This window comes from Oncorhynchus clarkii, chromosome 29 (assembly GCF_045791955.1).
Source record: "Oncorhynchus clarkii lewisi isolate Uvic-CL-2024 chromosome 29, UVic_Ocla_1.0, whole genome shotgun sequence".
NCBI classification, from domain to species: Eukaryota; Metazoa; Chordata; class Actinopteri; order Salmoniformes; family Salmonidae; genus Oncorhynchus; species Oncorhynchus clarkii.
Window position 1 is genome coordinate 44,934,400 of NC_092175.1, and position 21,717 is coordinate 44,956,116.

Sequence of the window (21,717 nt, forward strand, 5' to 3'; positions counted from 1 at the left end):
CTAGGCAGAGTTCCTCTGTCCAGTGTCTGTGTTCTTTTGCCCATCTTAATCTTTTATTTTTATTGGCTAGTCTGAGATATGGATTTTTCTTTGCAACTCTGCCTCTAATGAAGGGCATGATGATGAAATCTCTGTGATAAGTAGAACATCTGAATTCCTACCAGGTCACCCAGGATACAACTCAGTATTCAACATCTATCTACATGACCTTAACCTTAACCTGAAACACTTTGAAATGTGACATTTTGCAACAACTTCAACATTTGACGTTTGAGAAGCGTGAATGAACGTCTAATTCTTACATTAGACTGTGAGAGCTAGTTGCAGCATTCATTGGTCTTTAACAGCGCAGTAATTTAATTCAGGGTAAGTGGAGTCAGCAGTGAGGTAGCCCTGAGTTAGCCCTGAGTTAGCCGTGAGGTAGCCCTGAGTTAGCCGTGAGGTATCCCTGAGTTAGCCGTGAGGTAGCCCTGAGTTAGCCGTGAGTTAGCCCTGAGTTACCCCTGAGGTAGCCCTGAGGTAGCCCTGAGTTAGCCCTGAGTTAGCCGTGAGGTAGCCGTGAGGTAGCCCTGAGTTAGCCCTGAGGTAGCCCTGAGGTAGCCTGCCCTGGAGCAGGTTCATTCTGAAGGATTCATTGCCGTAGCAATTGACCTGGACCAAAAGGGTGAGCCACTTTCAAATGACAGATTATCCCGACTTGAACTCAAGAGTTGACCTTCGTTACCTCGCTGACTCCTCAAACTAAAAACTCGGAGGATAACTTTTGGGTCTACACACGGTTCCAAAAAGCCCGTGATTTAACGTCGGGACGTCATTGATCATGTGACTGTGAAACAAAGCAACCTACTTTTTACCTCACGTTTACACATTTACAACAGACGGGAACTCCATTGCATAATGTAGGATGTTACATTTAAAAAAAACTGAACAGCACATGTTAATCAAAATTCATCATTGAAAAGTTTGAAATAGGGCCTCCCAACTGGTGCAGTGGTCTAAGGCACTGCAGTGCTTGAGGCGTCACTACAGATCCGGGTTCAATCCCGGGCTGTGACGCGACCAGGAGACCCATGAGGCGACGCACAATTGGCCCAGCGTCATCTGGGTTAGGTGAGGGCTTGGCCAGCTGGTATGTCCTGGTCCCATCTAGGGACTCCTGTGGCAGGCCGGGGGCATGCTGACACAGTCACCAGCTGTACCGTGTTTCCTCTGATAGAGCGGTGTAGCTGGCTTCTGTGTTAAGCGAGCAGTGTGGCTTGGCACGGTCGTGTTTCAGAGGATGTGTCGTAAGAAGTGTGACTGCATCATTTTAATGGATGACGAAAACACAAAGTAAACTGAACAAAACAATAAATGAACAATGACCGTGAAGCTATAATGAGAACTGTGCTGCCACAAGCAGCTGACACAGACAATCACCCACAACCCACAATGACAAAACAGGCTACCTAAATATGGTTCCCAATCAGAGACAACGACTAACACCTGCCTCTGATTGAGAACCATATCAGGCCCAAACACAGAAACAGACAAACTAGACATACAACATAGAATGCCCACTCAGATCACACCCTGACCAAACAAAACATAGAAGCATACAAAGCAAACTATGGTCAGGGCGTGACAGGATGCATGGCTCTCGACCTGCAGAAGTTGCAGCAATGGGACAAGTCTGTAACTACCAATTGGGGAGAAAAAGTGGTCAATTTTTTATTTTTTTATAATATAATATTTAAAAAATAATGTTTAGAAATACATTGTTTCAGGAAACATTTAATTTGTCATCTAATCAATCCTGTGCCTCAGAAATTCAGAAATCAGAAATCGTGTGACTAAACTGAATAACAAGAAGAAGAAAGTACACTCTGAAACAAAGAGAAATTACATGAAGAATGATAGTAAAAAGGCTAACTGTTTACATCACCTCATATCATCACTACCTCCATCACCACAGATCTACCTCCATCACCACAGCTCTACCTCCATCACCATAGATCTACCTCCATCACCACAGCTCTACCTCCATCACCATAGATCTACCTCCATCACCATAGATCTACCTCCATCACCACAGATCTACCTCCGTCACCATAGATCTACCTCCATCACCACAGATCTACCTCCATCTCCACAGATTTACCTCCATCATCACAGCTCTACCTCCGTCACCACAGATCTACCTCCATCATCACAGCTCTACCTATATCTCCACAGCTCTCTCACCTCTCCCTCTATCTCCACAGCTCTACCTCTATCTCCACAGCTCTCTCACCTCTACCTCTATCTCAACAGCTCTACCTCTATCACCACAGCTCTACCTCTATCTCCACAGCTCTACCTCTATCACCACAGCTCTACCTCTATCTCCACAGCTCTCTCACCTCTACCTCTATCTCCACAGCTCTACCTCTATCACCACAGCTCTACCTCTATCTCCACAGCTCTACCTCTATCACCAGAGCTCTACCTCTATCACCACAGCCCTACCTCTATCACCACATCTCTACCTCTATCTCCACAGCCCTACCTCTATCTCCACAGCTCTACCTCTATCACCACAGCTCTACCTCTATCACCACAGATCTACCTCCATCACCACAGATCTACCTCTATCTCCACAGCTCTCTCACCTCTACCTCTATCATCACAGCTCTATCTCTATCACCACAGCTCTACCTCTATCACCACAGCTCTATCTACTCTACCTCTATCTCCACAGCTCTATCACCTCTATCACCTCTATCACCTCCACCTCTACCACCTCTATCACCTTTACCTCTATCACCTCTGTCACCTCTACCTCTATCACCTCTACCTCTCTCACCTCTATCACCTCCACCTCTATCACCTCTACCTCTATCACCTCTATCACCTCCACCTCTATCTCTATCACCTCTACCTCTCTCACCTCTATCACCTCCACCTCTATCACCTCTACCTCTATCACCTCTACCTCTATCATCTCTATCACCACTACCTCTATCACCTCTATCACCTCTTTCACCTCTATCACCTCCACCTCTACCACTTCTATCATCTCTACCTCTATGACCTCTACCTCTATCACCTCTACCTCTACCAGCTCTATCACCTCTACCTCTACCAGCTCTCTCTCTACCAGCTCTATCACCTCTATAACCTCTATCACCTCTACCTCTACCTCTATAACCTCTATCACCTCTACCTCTACCAGCTCCACCTCTACCACCTCTATCACCTCTACCAACTCTACCTCTACCTCTATCACCTCTACAACCTATATCACCTCTACCTCTATCACTTCTGTCACCTCTATCACCTAAACCTCTATCATCTCTATCAGCTCTACCACCTCTACCACCTCTACCGCTATCCACTCTACCTCTATCAGCTCTATCAGCTCTACCTATATCACCTCTGTCAGCTCTCTCACCTCTCCCTCTATCTCCACAGCTCTCCCTCTATCTCCACAGCTCTACCTCTATCACCACAGCTCTACCTCTATCACCACAGCTCTCTCACCTCTACCTCTATCTCCACAGGTCTACCTCTATCTCCACAGCTCTACATCTATATCCACAGCTCTACCTCTATCCCCACAGCTCTATAACCTCTACCTCTATCTCCACAGCTCTACCTCTATCACCACAGCTCTATCACCTCTACCTCTATTACCACAGCTCTATCAGCTCTACCTCTATCTCCACAGCTCTACCTCTATCTCCACAGCTCTACCTCTATCACCACAGCTCTATCAGCTCTACCTCTATCACCACAGCTCTATCAGCTCTACGTCTATCTCCACAGCTCTACCTCTATCTCCACAGCTCTACCTCTATCACCACAGCTCTATCTACTCTACCTCTATCACCACAACTCTATCAGCTCTACCTCTATCACCACAGCTCTACCTCTATCGCCACAGCTCTACCTCTATCACCACAGCTCTACCTCTATCTCCACAGCTCTACCTCTATCACCACAGCTCTATCTACTCTACCTCTATCACGACAGCTCTACCTCTATCTCCACAGGTCTATCTACTCTACCTCTATCACCACAGCTCTACCTCTATCACCACAGCTCTACCTCTATCACCACAGCTCTATCTACTCTACCTCTATCACCACAGCTCTACCTCTATCTCCACAGGTCTATCTACTCTACCTCTATCACCACATCTCTACCTCTATCACCACAGCTCTATCTACTCTACCTCTATCTCCACAGCTCTACCTCTCTCACCACAGCTCTATCTCCACAGCTCTACCTCTATCCCCACAGCTCTACCTCTATCACCACAGCTCTACCTCTATCGCCACAGCTCTACCTCTATCACCACAGCTCTACTTCTATCTCCACAGCTCTATCACCTCTACCCCTATCCCCACAGCTCTACCTCTATCACCACAGCTCTACCTCTATCGCCACAGCTCTACCTCTATCACCACAGCTCTACTTCTATCTCCACAGCTCTATCACCTCTACCCCTATCCCCACAGCTCTACCTCTATCACCACAGCTCTACCTCTATCACCACAGCTCTACCTCTATCACCACAGCTCTACCTCTATCTCCACAGCTCTATCACCTCTACCTCTATCACCACAGCTCTATCAGCTCTACGGTTTGAGCCAGCTGCCAAGTGAGATTGTAAGGATACGTTTGTAAGTTGTGTCCAGCAGCACAACGGGATCAAACAGAGCTTCGTCCCGTATTTCATCACTTGGTAACTGCCTGTTTACTTTGCTTTGGGTTTGAATTTAACTCTTCTTTTTTTTAAACTCACTTTTACAAACAACTTTGGATCCATAATTTGACCAATAACAACTAGCTATAGAGCTGTTTCACAGCGATACCGCTGTCCAATTATAATCCTCAATAAGGTCCCCAAACATGATTTTAAATTGCCCCGAGCGGCGTCAGAACATCCAATTGTAACGTATTTTGTAGTTGGTTCTAGCAATAACGTGCTTTAAAAGCTAAAAAAAAAATAATTAAAAAAAAGGCAGATTTACCTTGTTGGGTGGAGACGGAACTTCAAGAGTTATCCAACTTTGTGAACGGGTTTGGTATCTCGCGTTTTTATATTTTAACAGCAACGTTAGGTATGATGTCGTAGTGCTTCGTAAACCAAACCAAAAGAAGAAGGGAATAGTGAAGTGACCTGTTTTGAGGTCAACCTTTTGATGCAGTGATGTGATAAAGTCGAATGGCGCTACGGTAGACGACATCCAATGGTTTAAGAGCAGTGGCTGTTGCATTCTGGGAAATGGCGTCACCATAATCAAGACCTGGTAGGAAAGTTGACTGTGCAATCTGCTTCCTGCTGTTTCGGGGAGAGGCAAGATCCACTTTAATTAAATCTTAGCTCTTTAACTAACTCATCTGTATGTTTGTTTTTTTAAATATGAAGTCCTTGTCAATCCGAAATGCCTAGATATTTGTAGGTGGAGACTCGATCAATGGAAGAACCATCCCAATAAATAAATATGTAGTCCATCTGAAACATTTTTGCAAGAATGACAGCATGTGCTTGTCATATAAAGCCACAAAGGCCTCAACAACTCTCTCCAATCTCACGTCTTAAAGTCCTACCTACAAAGTGAAGGGATTTCATTTCATTTTTTAAGGTGCTTTTTACCTCTTTTTTTTCCTCCCCAATTTCGTGATGTGCGATTGGTAGATACAGTGTTGTCCCATCGCTGCAACGGGAAAAGGCGAGAGCCGTGCCTACAGGCTTCTTGACACAATGCCCGCTTAGTAACCCAGAAGCCAGCCGTGTCGGAGGAAACACTGTACAGCTGGCGACCGAAGTCAGGGCCGTCACAAGGAGTCGCTAGGGCGACGATAGGACAAGGATATCCCTGCCGGCCAAACCCTCCCCTAACTTGGACGATGCTGGGTCAATTGTTACGCCGCCTCATGGGTCTCGCGGGTTGCGGCCGGCCAGGATACAGCCTGGGATCAAACCCAGATCTGTAGTGATGCCTCTAGCGCTGGGATGCAGTGCCTTAGACCACTGTGCCACTCGGGAGGCCCTGTCCTAGAGAGATGTACGGTTATTAAAACATCACGCCAGGGTAAACCTACAGGAAACACAGGCCATTTTAAGTGTTTCTAAAAATCCATTATAGGATAAATGGAATGGTGGAAAAAATAATTAGAATCATTTCCCATTTTTGACCGATAGGTTTTATGGGTATTATGACTCATTCTGTGGTACTCTATAGGTTATTTATTTATTTACTGGTGCTGACAATGCTAATTACTGTCAGGATTTATGTGGCTCTTCATTCTGTTTATTATTTGTGTAAATATTATAAGTATTTTACGCCAGTCCATTTACAATTTGCCAACTAAAACGAAAAACGAAGCTTTGGCCGTCGTTGATCACGTCCTTTTGATAAAAGCGATTTACAGGCATCGGCACACTGCTTCGAAAGTAAACTGCTTGGTGGTTTTACACGCATGCCTCAGAGCTCAGGGTTATAAAGCATGACTTCAACTCAAACAAAAGCTTTCTCCTTGGGGCAGAAAACTGTGAGGTTTTTTACTATCCTCGTCTCAAACTCCCTTTTCCCTCTCAGAAATGAATAACAGATGATGTAACAGTAGGCTCTTCTCTAATTCTAATAGCAGTCATCTCTTACTCTGATCATTTCATTATTTTTTATTTTATTGTGTGATTTACATTTCTATTCAATTTTTCACACCACAAAAAAATTAATAACAGCAAACATCCATAAAACAAACAGTCATCACCATAGTAACAAGGAGCTCCAGTCCATGATCCATCTATGATGGTTCAATTCTGAAAATGGAAGCACATTTGCTGCACCCTCGACAACCACTGTGATTATTATTATTTTACCCTGATGGTCATCTATGAACATTTGAACATCTTGGCCGTGTTCTGTTATAATCTCCACCCGGCACAGCCAGAAGAGGACTGGCCACCCCTCATAGCCTGGTTCCTCTCCACCCGGCACAGCCAGAAGAGGACTGGCCATCCCCTCAGAGCCTGGTTCCTCTCGAGGTTTATAATCTCCACCCGGAACAGCCAGAAGAGGACTGGCCATCCCCTCATAGCCTGGTTCCTCTCCACCCGGCACAGCCAGAAGAGGACTGGCCAGCCCTCATAGCCTGGTGCCTCTCCACCCGGCACAGCCAGAAGAGGACTGGCCATCCCCTCAGAGCCTGGTTCCTCTCGAGGTTTATAATCTCCACCCGGAACAGCCAGAAGAGGACTGGCCATCCCCTCAGCGCCTGGTTCCTCTCCACCCGGCACAGCCAGAAGAGGACTGGCCATCCCCTCAGCGCCTGGTTCCTCTCTAGGTTTCTTCCTAGGTTCCTGTTTATCTAGGGAATTATTCCCTAGCCACCGTGCTTCTGCTGTTTGGAGGTTTTAGGCTGGGTTTCTTTATAGCACTTTGTGACATCGGCTGATGTAAAAAATGGCTCTATAAATTAAATTTGATTGATTGGCTTCTAGGTATACTGGGAAGAAACGCCTCAGTCCTTGACAGTGCTTGTTTCTTCCAGTAGGCCTATACGGAGAGTGGATGCAGTACTGTAGGGCTATAGGCTACTTTGAAGTAAGGAGGCAAAAATATAAAATATCCTGTTTTCATCGTTCTTATTATTCGTTCTATTTTCCCTCTAGAGCTCCCGGGGGAGCAGAATACTAGTGTATTTTCCTTGATCTACTTTATTAGTGCCAGCAGAGCGGAGGACTCTGGAGGAAGCAACGGTGCACAGGTCACAGGTCACGCCGGTAGTGGGCCGGGGTTTGTGCCAGGAGTCGGGAACCCAGGGGGGGGGGGGTGCCTAAAGGCAGAATAAACGGGTAAAACAGACGTTTGTAATGAAATAACAACAGTAATACGGAGTTCTACTACACCGGTCTTTATCGGACAGATTCTGTCACCGGCAACGCCTTTAGCGAAGACAGACCAGAGGAAGGAAAGAAAAGTGGGGATAAAAAAATATATAAAAAAATAAAGACAAGTAAACTCAATAGAACAAAATTGAATAGCCTAAAATAATGTGTAAAAAAATATATATATATATATATTCAAGTATATATATTCAAGTATTGTATGTTGACATTTAAAATTGGAAAAACATCCATTGACCTATATTTTCCAATGTGTCAATGGATGTTTTTCCAATATCCATTGACACATTGGAAAATATAGGTACATTCGTTATGCAGAATAGAGAGACAATGCAGCGGCTTATTTTTACAGTAGCCCAGGCCCGACCGCCAGCACTTAGGCTGCTAGCAATAAATGGTGTCATTTCTATCAATAAAGGCTACACCGCAGATAAGGAAGAGAGATGTAGGCCAACAAAATGGGGATTATGCACTTCTGTGACCTGCTGCATTTTGGAATTGGCGATGTATATGTATATGTATATATCTATGTATATGTATATATCTATGTCTCTGTATATGTATATGTCTCTGTATATATCTATGTCTCTGTATATGTATATGTCTCTGTATATATCTATGTCTCTGTATATGTATATGTCTCTGTATATATCTATGTCTCTGTATATATCTATGTCTCTGTATATGTATATGTCTCTGTATATATCTATGTCTATATCTATGTCTCTGTATATGTATATGTCTCTGTATATGTATATATCTATGTCTATATCTATGTCTTTGTATATATATATCTATGTCTATGTATATATCTATGTCTTTGTATATATATATATATATATATATATATATATATATATATATATATATATATATATATATCTATGTCTATGTTTTTGCGTCTGGCTCCGCATGGGAGGGACTAAAACAAGTATCTGTGTGTTGTCGGACACCCCGCCCCCTCCACACGTGTGTCCGAAAACTTTTTAGAAGACAGTATAAAGTAACTCTGCTTGCAGTTTATGAATCTTAACTTTAACAGTTACCAGTTTCAGTATATGTCGGCGTTATAAAACTATAGTACGTCTGCTTCTAGAATCACGGAACATAAGATGGCGGACCATTCAGAACGCGATGAATTTACCGAGCTGCCAGATCTAAGCGAATTTCTCCGGGAGGATCCCTACTTAGTGCCCTACCAAGAAGATTTATGTCGCAGGTAGGGTAACAACGTTGTACACTGCACAATGTAGATTTTAAACCAACGCATGCCACTTAGGCCTAGCTTGCAATTTTGCGACGCACTTTCTGAAATGGCAGGATAGGCTACTTTTTATTAGAGCAGGCAGGCCAGTCTCTACAACAGTCCAATGTATTTAGGTTACTATATTCTATCTCATCAATACCAGAATGTAGTCAAGGCCCTGTTGTAACTTTCAGTGCAATGTAACAACTTTCAGCTACATTTGACATTGAGGGGAGGGGAGGTGACTAGTTATTGCAGTAAGTCAGAGAGGAGGAGGCGAAACGAGAGGTTTTACTCAGCCAAAAAATCTGTCCAGGAAAAATAAGACTACGATTTTAAGATTTTTTTGTATCGAGGTTAATGAATGTCGACTTTTGGTCAACAAACTATTGCATTTCTAATGTAGGTTTATTTGATCAAATATGAGTTGGTTATAATGGTTAAGGTGTTAGGAATTCACTGGCATTTCATAAACTTGTAAAACAAACTACTTTTCAATTGGAATGGTGCTTGTCGTCATAGCGATAGAGGACTCATCATGGATATAACCCGTTTTAATGGACATTGAGGGCTTCCACCGTTTTTTAAAGTAGTCAACTGCCACTTTAAAATGGAGATAGCCTCCGTGACACTGCCCATGCTGTCACAGTACAAATGTAAAGATCAGACCTATCACTAAATCTGCCCTCTTATTGGCTAGAATGGTCCCACCTCCCGCCTGGCTCGTCGTTGTTGTTGTTGTTGTTGTTAGTGCGTTCAATCGACTGTCTTGTCAATATAATCCCCTCCCTCGTAGCTCATTTCGATCATGTTAGCATGTGTGATTCATGTTTAATGTTTAGTGTGATTGGGGTCAGAGTAATGTCAAGACATGATGATCATGTTTGCCTTCCAAATGGCACCCTAGTCCCTATATAGTGCACTACTTTAGACCAGAGCCCTATGGAACCCTATTCCCTATTAAGGTCCTGGAGGCTGACCGTGTCTCGCCCCTCATACCCTAGCCATGTCGCCATTCATTCTTGTTAATAGGATATAATATGTGATCATAATTAGGAATGCAGATATATATCGGTGAACATATCGGTATCGGCCGATGTCTAGTTTAACGCAGATGTGAAAAACCGATGACAAAGCTGCTGTGCATACCTGTATAACGTAGGTAGATGAGGTACATACCTGTATAACGTAGGTAGATGAGGTACATACCTGTATAACGTAGGTAGATGAGGTACATACCTGTATAACGTAGGTAGATGAGGTACATACCTGTATAACGTAGGTAGATGAGGTGCATACCTATATAACGTAGGTAGATGAGGTGCATACCTATATAACGTAGGTAGATGAGGTGCATACCTACTATAACGTAGGTAGATGAGGTGCATACCTACTATAACGTAGGTAGATGAGGTGCATACCTGTATAACGTAGGTAGATGAGGTGCATACCTACTATAACGTAGGTAGATGAGGTGCATACCTGTATAACGTAGGTAGATGAGGTACATACCTGTATAACGTAGGTAGATGAGGTACATACCTACTATAACGTAGGTAGATGAGGTGCATACCTACTATAACGTAGGTAGATGAGGTGCATACCTACTATAACGTAGGTAGATGAGGTGCATACCTGTATAACGTAGGTAGATGAGGTGCATACCTACTATAACGTAGGTAGATGAGGTGCATACCTGTATAACGTAGGTAGATGAGGTGCATACCTGTATAACGTAGGTAGATGAGGTACATACCTACTATAACGTAGGTAGATGAGGTGCATACCTACTATAACGTAGGTAGATGAGGTGCATACCTGTATAATGTAGGTAGATGAGGTACATACCTGTATAACGTAGGTAGATGAGGTAATGACGGCACATACATTTTTGCTCTACACGTGCAACACAGCATTCCTAACCTGGCCCACAATGTCTGCTGTGTGGATCGAGGAGTCAACAAGTCCAGCAGTCATTTGAAAAGAGTAAGAACATTTCAGCGAGACAACTCAAAGGCAAAATCCATTAACGCCAAGATAATGGAATTCATTGCCCTTGAAAATCAACCGTTTCTCTGTCGCGGGTGATGTTGGCTTTCGCCGAGACTGGACGAGCACCGGTACACACTACCAAGTGCGCTATTTTTCAGATGTTGCGCTGCCGGAGTTACACAGTAATAGCGTCACTGCTATTAGCTTCACGACATGCATACTATGGAACGTCGTTTGGGTCTTTGCGTGTCTAAAAAAAAAGATACAGTAGCGCTGTCAAAGCTGCACAAAAAAGTCTGCAAACACCGGCCACGAACAATGTGTTTACAATACCGCGTTGGTAATAAAGCATCATTTGTTCGACCTCAACTTCAACAAGATTTAGCTTGGTACCTAGCTAACACCAACACAACCAGCCTGAAAACAATGACCAGTAGAAACTGATTTAGCTTGGTACCTAGCTAACACCAACACAACCAGCCTGAAAACAATGACCAGTAGAAACTGATTTAGCTTGGTACCTAGCTAACACCAATACAACCAGCCTGAAAACAATGACCAGTAGAAACTGATTTAGCTTGGTACCTAGCTAACACCAACACAACCAGCCTGAAAACAATGACCAGTAGAAACTGATTTAGCTTGGTACCTAGCTAACACCAACACAACCAGCCTGAAAACAATGACCAGTAGAAACTGATTTAGCTTGGTACCTAGCTAACACCAACACAACCAGCCTGAAAACAATGACCAGTAGAAACTGATTTAGCTTGGTACCTAGCTAACACCAACACAACCAGCCTGAAAACAATGACCAGTAGAAACTGCAGTCATTTTCATTATTCTTAGCAATGATTTAGGAATCCTTCTGAGTAAGTATTAGCTAGGTTGCCACTTGTTGTTTGCCTAGTGAAATTGAACTTCAGTTCATGAAAATAAATGGCTACCCAGCTACTTAACCCTGTTGCCTAAAGCTAAGGTTATAAGCAGCCGGCTTGACAGTGATGCAAATAACTACAAATACAGTGCCTTGCGAAAGTATTCGGCCCCCTTGAACTTTGCGACCTTTTGCCACATTTCAGGCTTCAAACATAAAGATATAAAACTGTATTTTTTTGTGAAGAATCAACAACAAGTGGGACACAATCATTAAGTGGAACGACATTTATTGGATATTTCAAACTTTTTTAACAAATCAAAAACGGAAAAATTGGGCGTGCAAAATTATTCAGCCCCCTTAAGTTAATACTTTGTAGCGCCACCTTTTGCTGCGATTACAGCTGTAAGTCGCTTGGGGTATGTCTCTATCAGTTTTGCACATCGAGAGACTGACATTTTTTCCCATTCCTCCTTGAAAAACAGCTCGAGCTCAGTGAGGTTGGATGGAGAGCATTTGTGAACAGCAGTTTTCAGTTCTTTCCACAGATTCTCGATTGGATTCAGGTCTGGACTTTGACTTGGCCATTCTAACACCTGGATATGTTTATTTTTGAACCATTCCATTGTAGATTTTGCTTTATGTTTTGGATCATTGTCTTGTTGGAAGACAAATCTCCGTCCCAGTCTCAGGTCTTTTGCAGACTCCATCAGGTTTTCTTCCAGAATGGTCCTGTATTTGGCTCCATCCATCTTCCCATCAATTTTAACCATCTTCCCTGTCCCTGCTGAAGAAAAGCAGGCCCAAACCATGATGCTGCCACCACCATGTTTGACAGTGGGGATGGGTGATGAGCTGTGTTGCTTTTACGCCAAACATAACGTTTTGCATTGTTGCCAAAAAGTTCAATTTTGGTTTCATCTGACCAGAGCACCTTCTTCCACATGTTTGGTGTGTCTCCCAGGTGGCTTGTGGCAAACTTTAAACGACACGTTTTATGGATATCTTTAAGAAATGGCTTTCTTCTTGCCACTCTTCCATAAAGGCCAGATTTGTGCAATATACGACTGATTGTTGTCCTATGGACAGAGTCTCCCACCTCAGCTGTAGATCTCTGCAGTTCATCCAGAGTGATCATGGGCCTCTTGGCTGCATCTCTGATCAGTCTTCTCCTTGTATGAGCTGAAAGTTTAGAGGGACGGCCAGGTCTTGGTAGATTTGCAGTGGTCTGATACTCCTTCCATTTCAATATTATCGCTTGCACAGTGCTCCTTGGGATGTTTAAAGTTTGGGAAATCTTTTTGTATCCAAATCCGGCTTTAAACTTCTTCACAACAGTATCTCGGACCTGCCTGGTGTGTTCCTTGTTCTTCATGATGCTCTCTGCGCTTTTAACGGACCTCTGAGACTGTCACAGTGCAGGTGCATTTATACGGAGACTTGATTACACACAGGTGGATTGTATTTATCATCATTAGTCATTTAGGTCAACATTGGATCATTCAGAGATCCTCACTGAACTTCTGGAGAGAGTTTGCTGCACTGAAAGTAAAGGGGCTGAATAATTTTGCACGCCCAATTTTTCAGTTTTTGATTTGTTAAAAAAGTTTGAAATATCCAATAAATGTCGTTCCACTTCATGATTGTGTCCCACTTGTTGTTGATTCTTCACAAAAAAAATACAGTTTTATATCTTTATGTTTGAAGCCTGAAATGTGGCAAACGGTCGCAAAGTTCAAGGGGGCCGAATACTTTCGCAAGGCACTGTAGTAGAAATATGCCATACTTTTATTTTGAAGGCTAACCGCAAATTCCACTGTTGTGGCTAATCCTTATTGTGGCTAGCTTCACATAGATGGATCCGACCACCATTAATCAAATGAGAACTGTTTTATAAACAAGTGTTATTTTAGATGATGACACCTAGCTATATAGTTAACTTGCTAACTACAGCTACTGAAACAGATTGTCGTTTTGCTGTGTTTTTTGGGGGAAGAACATAGTTTGCATCCATGAGCTAGCTAGCTAGCTAGCTAGCTTTTGTTTTAAATGAGCAGCACTGTAGGTGCGCGAGACAACTTTACCAGTATCATAGCGTACGTATCGATGAACTGTTGTGACATATGAAATACGAGTGATGGTGTTAATCATTGTTTAATAACTCTGTAAAAAAAAAAAAAAAAAAAAAATTTGACCGTGTTTAATTATTATGCGACGTGCAGTCGCATTCAGGTCCTGATTGGTCAACAAGCTTAATTGACACGTCAAATAGTGTTAAATACTATATTTTCTTTTGACACAATGAAACGACTTAACAAATGAACGGCAAAATAACACAGTAAGTGAAAGAAATAATAATTTTGATTGTGTTTTTCTGGTAATGGGGACATGGGTAAATGCCAACAAAATAACTTTTTGGTCAGTGTGGTGTTTGTGTGTAACTATTATTTAACTAGGGCAAGTCAGTTAAGAACACATTCTTATTTACAATGACGGCCTAGGAACAGTGGGTTAACTGCCTGTTCAGGGGCCGAACGATTTGTACCAATTGCACGCTGGTCAGCTGGTCTTCCCTCTATCCTCTCTAGACTCGTCAGCTAGTCTACCCTCTCTAGACTGGTCAGCTAGTCTACCCTCTCTAGATTGGTCAGCTAGTCTACCCTCTCTAGATTGGTCAGCTAGTCTACCCTCTCTAGATTGGTCAGCTAGTCTACCCTCTCTAGACTGGTCAGCTAGTCTACCCTCTCTAGACTGGTCAGCTAGTCTACCCTCTCTAGACTGGTCAGCTAGTCTACCCTCTCTAGACTGGTCAGCTAGTCTACCCTCTCTAGACTGGTCAGCTAGTCTACCCTCTCTAGACTGGTCAGCTAGTCTACCCTCTCTAGACTGGTCAGCTAGTCTACCCTCTCTAGACTGGTCAGCTAGTCTACCCTCTCTAGACTGGTCAGCTAGTCTACCCTCTCTAGACTGGTCAGCTAGTCTACCCTTTACTCTCTCTAGACTGGTCAGCTGGTCTACCCTCTCTAGACTGGTCAGCTAGTCTACCCTTTACTCTCTCTGGACTGGTCAGCTAGTCTACCCTCTCTGGACTGGTTATCTCAGCTCTATGATTTCCTGTCCCTGGGAGATGGGGAGAGATCAGGCTTTTGGAGGTTTTGTCTGTGTGCACTCCCGAGCCATTTGAGAGAGAGAGAGTATTCCTCTGCTGTGGGTGTGAGACTGTCACCCAGGCCTATACACACACACACACACACACACACCACGTGTGTGTGGACTGTCACCCTGTCCCAGTACAATTCGGAGGTGTGGAAGTTAGTTAATTGCGTGGGAAGGTTTGAGGAGCGACGCAGAGATCTCTACTGTCTGAGGTGTGTGTGTGTGTGTGTGTGTGTGTGTGTGCAGGCACTCAGGGCTTGTTAAGTCACTAATGTCAGCAGCCCAGAGACAGGATGCTGGGAGACGGCGGGATGGGAACGGAAGACAGGAGTGGGTGTTAGTCATTAGCCAGCTGTTGTCAGCACACGTCTCCTCTTTCTGTCACCGGGGAGGTGTGTGTGTGTGTGTGTGTGGGGGCTGTCCCCGACTAAAACAAACCTTGGTCGGCCGAGAGTCGTCTTTCCTTTTGACCAATCGAACGCAGTCTCAAAGTGGAATTTTTTTATTTTTTTAAACTTTGCAAATAAATGAAAAGCTGATATGTCTTGAGTCAAGTATCCTACCTCTTGTTATTGGAAGCCTAAGTAAGTTCAGGAGTAAAACTGCTTAAGTCACATAATAAGTTGCATGGACTCACTATGTGTGCTATAATGGTGTTTCACATGATTCTTCTGTACCCCACACATCAGTCGTACAATGCTTTTCAAACCGATTCAACCACAAAGAACTGAGGTGTTCCAACGCCTCTCAGACATTATATCTCTTTGAGCATGGTGAAGTTATTAATTACACTTGATGGTGTATCAATACACCCAGTCACTACAAAAATACAGGGGTCCTTCCTAACTCAGTTGCCAGAGAGGAAGGAAACTGCTCAGGGATTTCACCATGAGGCCAATGGTGGCTTTAAAACAGTTAGAGTTTTTAATGGCTGTGAGAGGAGAAAACTGAGGATGGATCAACAACACTGTAGTTACTCCACAATACTAACCTAAATGACAGAGTGAAAAGAAGGAAACCTGTACAGAATAACTGTATTCCAAAACATGCCTCCTGTTTGCAACAAGGCACTAAAGTAATACTGCAAAAAAAAAATGTGGCAAAGCAATTCACTTTTTGTCCTGAATAAAAAGTGTGATATTTGGGGCAAATCCAACACATTACCGAGTACCATTCTTCATATTTTCAAGCATGGTGGTGGCTGCATCATTTGGTCGGTATGCTTGTCATCATAAAGAACTGGGGAGTTTTTCCAAGATTAAAAAGTAAGCTAAGCTTTAGGAAAACCTGGTCTGCTTTCCACCAGACGCTGTGGGTCTATGTAGGTAGGTGGGTACTGTCCTACCTTAACCCCCACAACATAGACCTGTAGGTAGGTGGGTACTGTCCTACCTTAACCCCCACAACGTAGACCTGTAGGTAGGTGGGTACTGTCCTACCTTAACCCCCACAACGTAGACCTGTAGGTAGGTGGGTACTGTCCTACCTTAACCCCCACAACGTAGACCTGTAGGTAGGTGGGTACTGTCCTGCCTTAACCCCCACAACGTAGACCTGTAGGTAGGTGGGTACTGTCCTGCCTTAACCCCCACAACATAGTCCTGTAGGTAGGTGGGTACTGTCCTGCCTTAACCCCCACAACAGACCTGTAGGTAGGTGGGTACTGTCCTGCCTTAACCCCCACAACATAGACCTGTAGGTAGGTGGGTACTGTCCTGCCTTAACCCCCACAACATAGACCTGTAGGTAGGTGGGTACTGTCCTGCCTTAACCCCCACAACAGACCTGTAGGTAGGTGGGTACTGTCCTGCCTTAACCTCCACAACATAGACCTGTAGGTAGGTGGGTACTGTCCTGCCTTAACCCCCACAACATAGACCTGTAGGTAGGTGGGTACTGTCCTGCCTTAACCCCCACAACATAGACCTGTAGGTAGGTGGGTACTGTCCTGCCTTAACCCCCACAACATAGACCTGTAGGTAGGTGGGTACTGTCCTGCCTTAACCCCCACAACATAGACCTGTAGGTAGGTGGGTACTGTCCTACCTTAACCCCCACAACATAGACCTGTAGGTAGGTGGGTACTGTCCTGCCTTAACCCCCACAACATAGACCTGTAGGTAGGTGGGTACTGTCCTGCCTTAACCCCCACAACATAGACCTGTAGGTAGGTGGGTACTGTCCTGCCTTAACCCCCACAACATAGACCTGTAGGTAGGTGGGTACTGTCCTGCCTTAACCCCCACAACATAGACCTGTAGGTAGGTGGGTACTGTCCTACCTTAGACCTGTAGGTAGGTGGGTACTGTCCTGCCTTAACCCCCACAACGTAGACCTGTAGGTAGGTGGGTACTGTCCTACCTTAACCCCCACAACATAGACCTGTAGGTAGGCGGGTACTGTCCTGCCTTAACCCCCACAACATAGACCTGTAGGTAGGTGGGTACTGTCCTACCTTAGACCTGTAGGTAGGTGGGTACTGTCCTGCCTTAACCCCCACAACGTAGACCTGTAGGTAGGTGGGTACTGTCCTACCTTAGACCTGTAGGTAGGTGGGTACTGTCCTGCCTTAACCCCCACAACGTAGACCTGTAGGTAGGTGGGTACTGTCCTGCCTTAACCCCCACAACATAGACCTGTAGGTAGGTGGGTACTGTCCTGCCTTAACCCCCACAACATAGACCTGTAGGTAGGTGGGTACTGTCCTACCTTAGACCTGTAGGTAGGTGGGTACTGTCCTGCCTTAACCCCCACAACGTAGACCTGTAGGTAGGTGGGTACTGTCCTACCTTAACCCCCACAACATAGACCTGTAGGTAGGTGGGTACTGTCCTGCCTTAACCCCCACAACATAGACCTGTAGGTAGGTGGGTACTGTCCTACCTTAACCCCCACAACATAGACCTGTAGGTAGGTGGGTACTGTCCTACCTTAGACCTGTAGGTAGGTGGGTACTGTCCTGCCTTAACCCCCACAACATAGACCTGTAGGTAGGTGGGTACTGTCCTGCCTTAACCCCCACAACATAGACCTGTAGGTAGGTGGGTACTGTCCTGCCTTAACCCCCACAACATAGACCTGTAGGTAGGTGGGTACTGTCCTACCTTAGACCTGTAGGTAGGTGGGTACTGTCCTGCCTTAACCCCCACAACGTAGACCTGTAGGTAGGTGGGTACTGTCCTGCCTTAACCCCCACAACATAGACCTGTAGGTAGGTGGGTACTGTCCTGCCTTAGCCCCCACAACATAGACCTGTATCACCATTTGACTTTTGCTTTATATAGTATTTCGCCGTTATAAGAAGTGTGTGTGTGTGACCCGCCTATAATTGTGTGTTGTTATAATTGGGTGGTTTTGGATACACTCCATTGTTTCATAGGTCAGCTTTGATAGATCCCAGCCTCCCATAGACTGTACCTGTCCTGTCCACACTGTGACTGAATGAGCAGCTGGGTCGTCTCATTCAGCATCGTTTCATTTAGTGTTTTTTTTGTGTTCTCGTTTCTTGAGGAAATGATGTCCAATATGAGGGCAGAGTGGAGAAGGGACATGGCTGTGGGGACACATGGAGGGGATAGGAGGGTTTTAGAATCCATCTGAGCCCAGACCTTTAATTGACCACCCTTCCTTCCTTCCGTTCCTTAGTTAGTATTCTTGTTGTAAGGTTGTTGGAAACAGGTTATTCTCTCTCTCTGTCTCAGGGGACTGCTGCTGTACAAACACTCTTTTAATGGGCTACATGCACACACCTACGAATACACACACACACCTACGAATACACGCGTGCGCACACACGCACATGCACACATCTACGAATTTTATACAGTTGAAGTTGGAAGTTTGCATACACTTAGGTTGGAGTCATTAACTTGTTTTTCAACCACTCCACAAATGTCTTGTTAACAAACTATAGTTTTGGCAAGTCAGTTAGGACATCTACTTTGTACATGACAAGTAATTTTTCCAACAATTGTTTACAGAAAGATTATTTCACTTATAATTCACTGTATCACAATTCCAGTGGGTCAGAAGTGCCTTTAAACAGCTTGGAAAATTCCAGAAAATTATGTCATGGCTTTAGAAGCTTCTGAAAGGCTAATTGACATCATTTGAGTCAATTGGAGGTGTACCTCTGGTTGTATTTCAAGGCCTACCTTCAAACTCAGTGCCTCCTTGCTTGACATCATGGGAAAATCAAAAGAAGTCAGCCAAGACCTCAGAAGAAAAATTTTAGACATTACTCCCTTTCTGTCTGTATGAGTTTGTCTACCACATTGCCGGCAGACAGAGCGTTGGGCCAGTAACCGAAAGGTTGCTAGGTCGAATCCCCGAGGTGACAAGGTAAAAATCTGTCTTTCTGCCCCCTGAACAAGGCAGTTAACCCACTGTTCCTAGACCAGTTAACCCACTGTTCCTAGACCAGTTAACCCACTGTTACTGGGCCATCGTTGTAAATAAGAATTTGTTCTTAAATGACTTGCCTAATTAAATAAAGCTAAATTTAAAAACTGTAAAGCCGTTAGCGATGATGCTAATGACAACCATCTTCTGCTAGATGGAAAGGCTTTCCAAAACACCACCTCAGTTCCATGTGAACTACAAAGTAGCCTGTGATCAACCTGGCAGGATGCTGTCATGATTATTTTCATGAATCCAGTGATGATTTGTTCAGGAATCTCTGCAGTTCCATTGTGTGCTACAGAAACACAGCTAACTAACCAATTAAAGTCTCTTGCTGGTGCTCATCTGAATTAAAGGGTTAAAACCCCCAAAATGTCCAATATTTATTTTTGCCAGACTTCAGAAGTGGTCTCCTGATGTGGTTTAAGCCTTAGAACATCCTATTATTGTTGTTGTTGTTGTTGTTGTAATAATAAGGCGAAAACGTAGAATAACAGGAACAGAGAAAGGAATTAAAAAAAGAGAACTGAACTGAATTACAAAAAAATGTACCTTATTTTTATAGGTGTTTTATAATGGGCTGATTTAATACTTCAACATGGAACCATTGGTATTCTGGTCTAAAGTAGTGCACTATATAGGGAATAGGGTTCCATAGGGCTCTGGTCTAAAGTAGTGCACTATATATAGGGTGCCATAGGGTTCTGGTCTAAAGTAGTGCACTATATATAGGGTTCCATAGGGCTCTGGTCTAAAGTAGTGCACTATATATAGGGAATAGGGTGCCATAGGGCTCTGGTCTAAAGTAGTGCACTATATAGGGATCCATTTTGGATGCTGAATGGACTGGATTGATGCTAATTCATCTCCCTTTCCCCCCTGAGACTGAAACCAGGGTTTTATCCCTCCACTGACTAAAAGGAGGGAGAGAGGGATCATTTCCCCCTGAGACTGAAACCAGGGTTTTATCCCACCACTGACTAAAAGGAGGGAGAGAGGGATCATTTCCCCCTGAGACTGAAACCAGGGTTTTATCCACTGACTAAAAGGAGAGAGAGAGGGATCATTTCCCCCTGAGACTGAAACCAGGGTTTTATCCCACCACTGACTAAAAGGAGGGAGAGAGGGATCATTTCCCCCTGAGACTGAAACCAGGGTTTTATCCCACCACTGACTAAAAGGAGGGAGAGAGGGATCATTTCCCCCTGAGACTGAAACCAGGGTTTTATCCCTCCACTGACTAAAAGGAGGGAGAGAGGGATCATTTCCCCCTGAGACTGAAACCAGGGTTTTATCTACTGACTAAAAGGAGGGAGAGAGGGATCATTTCCCCCTGAGACTGAAACCAGGGTTTTATCTACTGACTAAAAGGAGGGAGAGCGGGATCATTTCCCCCTGAGACTGAAACCAGGGTTTTATCCCTCCACTGACTAAAAGGAGGGAGAGAGGGATCATTTCCCCTTGAGACTGAAACCAGGGTTTTATCCCTCCACTGACTAAAAGGAGGGAGAGAGGGATCATTTCCCCCTGAGACTGAAACCAGGGTTTTATCCCACCACTGACTAAAAGGAGGAAGAGAGGGATCATTTCCCCCTGAGACTGAAACCAGGGTTTTATCCCACCACTGACTAAAAGGAGGGAGAGAGGGATCATTTCCCCCTGAGACTGAAACCAGGGTTTTATCCCACCACTGACTAAAAGGAGGGAGAGAGGGATCATTTCCCCCTGAGACTGAAACCAGGGTTTTATCCCACCACTGACTAAAAGGAGGGAGAGAGGGATCATTTCCCCCTGAGACTGAAACCAGGGTTTTATCCCTCCACTGACTAAAAGGAGGGAGAGCGGGATCATTTCCCCCTGAGACTGAAACCAGGGTTTTATCCCTCCACTGACTAAAAGGAGGGAGAGAGGGATCATTTCCCCCTGAGACTGAAACCAGGGTTTTATCCCTCCACTGACTAAAAGGAGGGAGAGCGGGATCATTTCCCCCTGAGACTGAAACCAGGGTTTTATCTACTGACTAAAAGGAGGGAGAGAGGGATCATTTCCCCCTGAGACTGAAACCAGGGTTTTATCTACTGACTAAAAGGAGGGAGAGAGGGATCATTTGAGCACCACTTAAAAAAATATATATATTCAATGAATTTAACATGAGGATTAATGTGT

General features: G+C 44.3%; 1 protein-coding gene across 1 annotated transcript in view; it reads left to right on the forward strand.

The window, feature by feature from the left end:
- The first annotated feature begins 8,791 nt into the window (after positions 1-8,791).
- The window catches only part of LOC139388709 (glucan (1,4-alpha-), branching enzyme 1a), a 193,009-nt gene continuing 180,083 nt past the window's right edge, over positions 8,792-21,717 (forward strand). Inside the window, exon 1 of the mRNA XM_071135561.1 lies at positions 8,792-9,098. Coding sequence (XP_070991662.1) covers positions 8,992-9,098 — 107 coding nt within the window. The 5' untranslated portion in view covers positions 8,792-8,991. The remainder of the gene's footprint in view (positions 9,099-21,717) is intronic.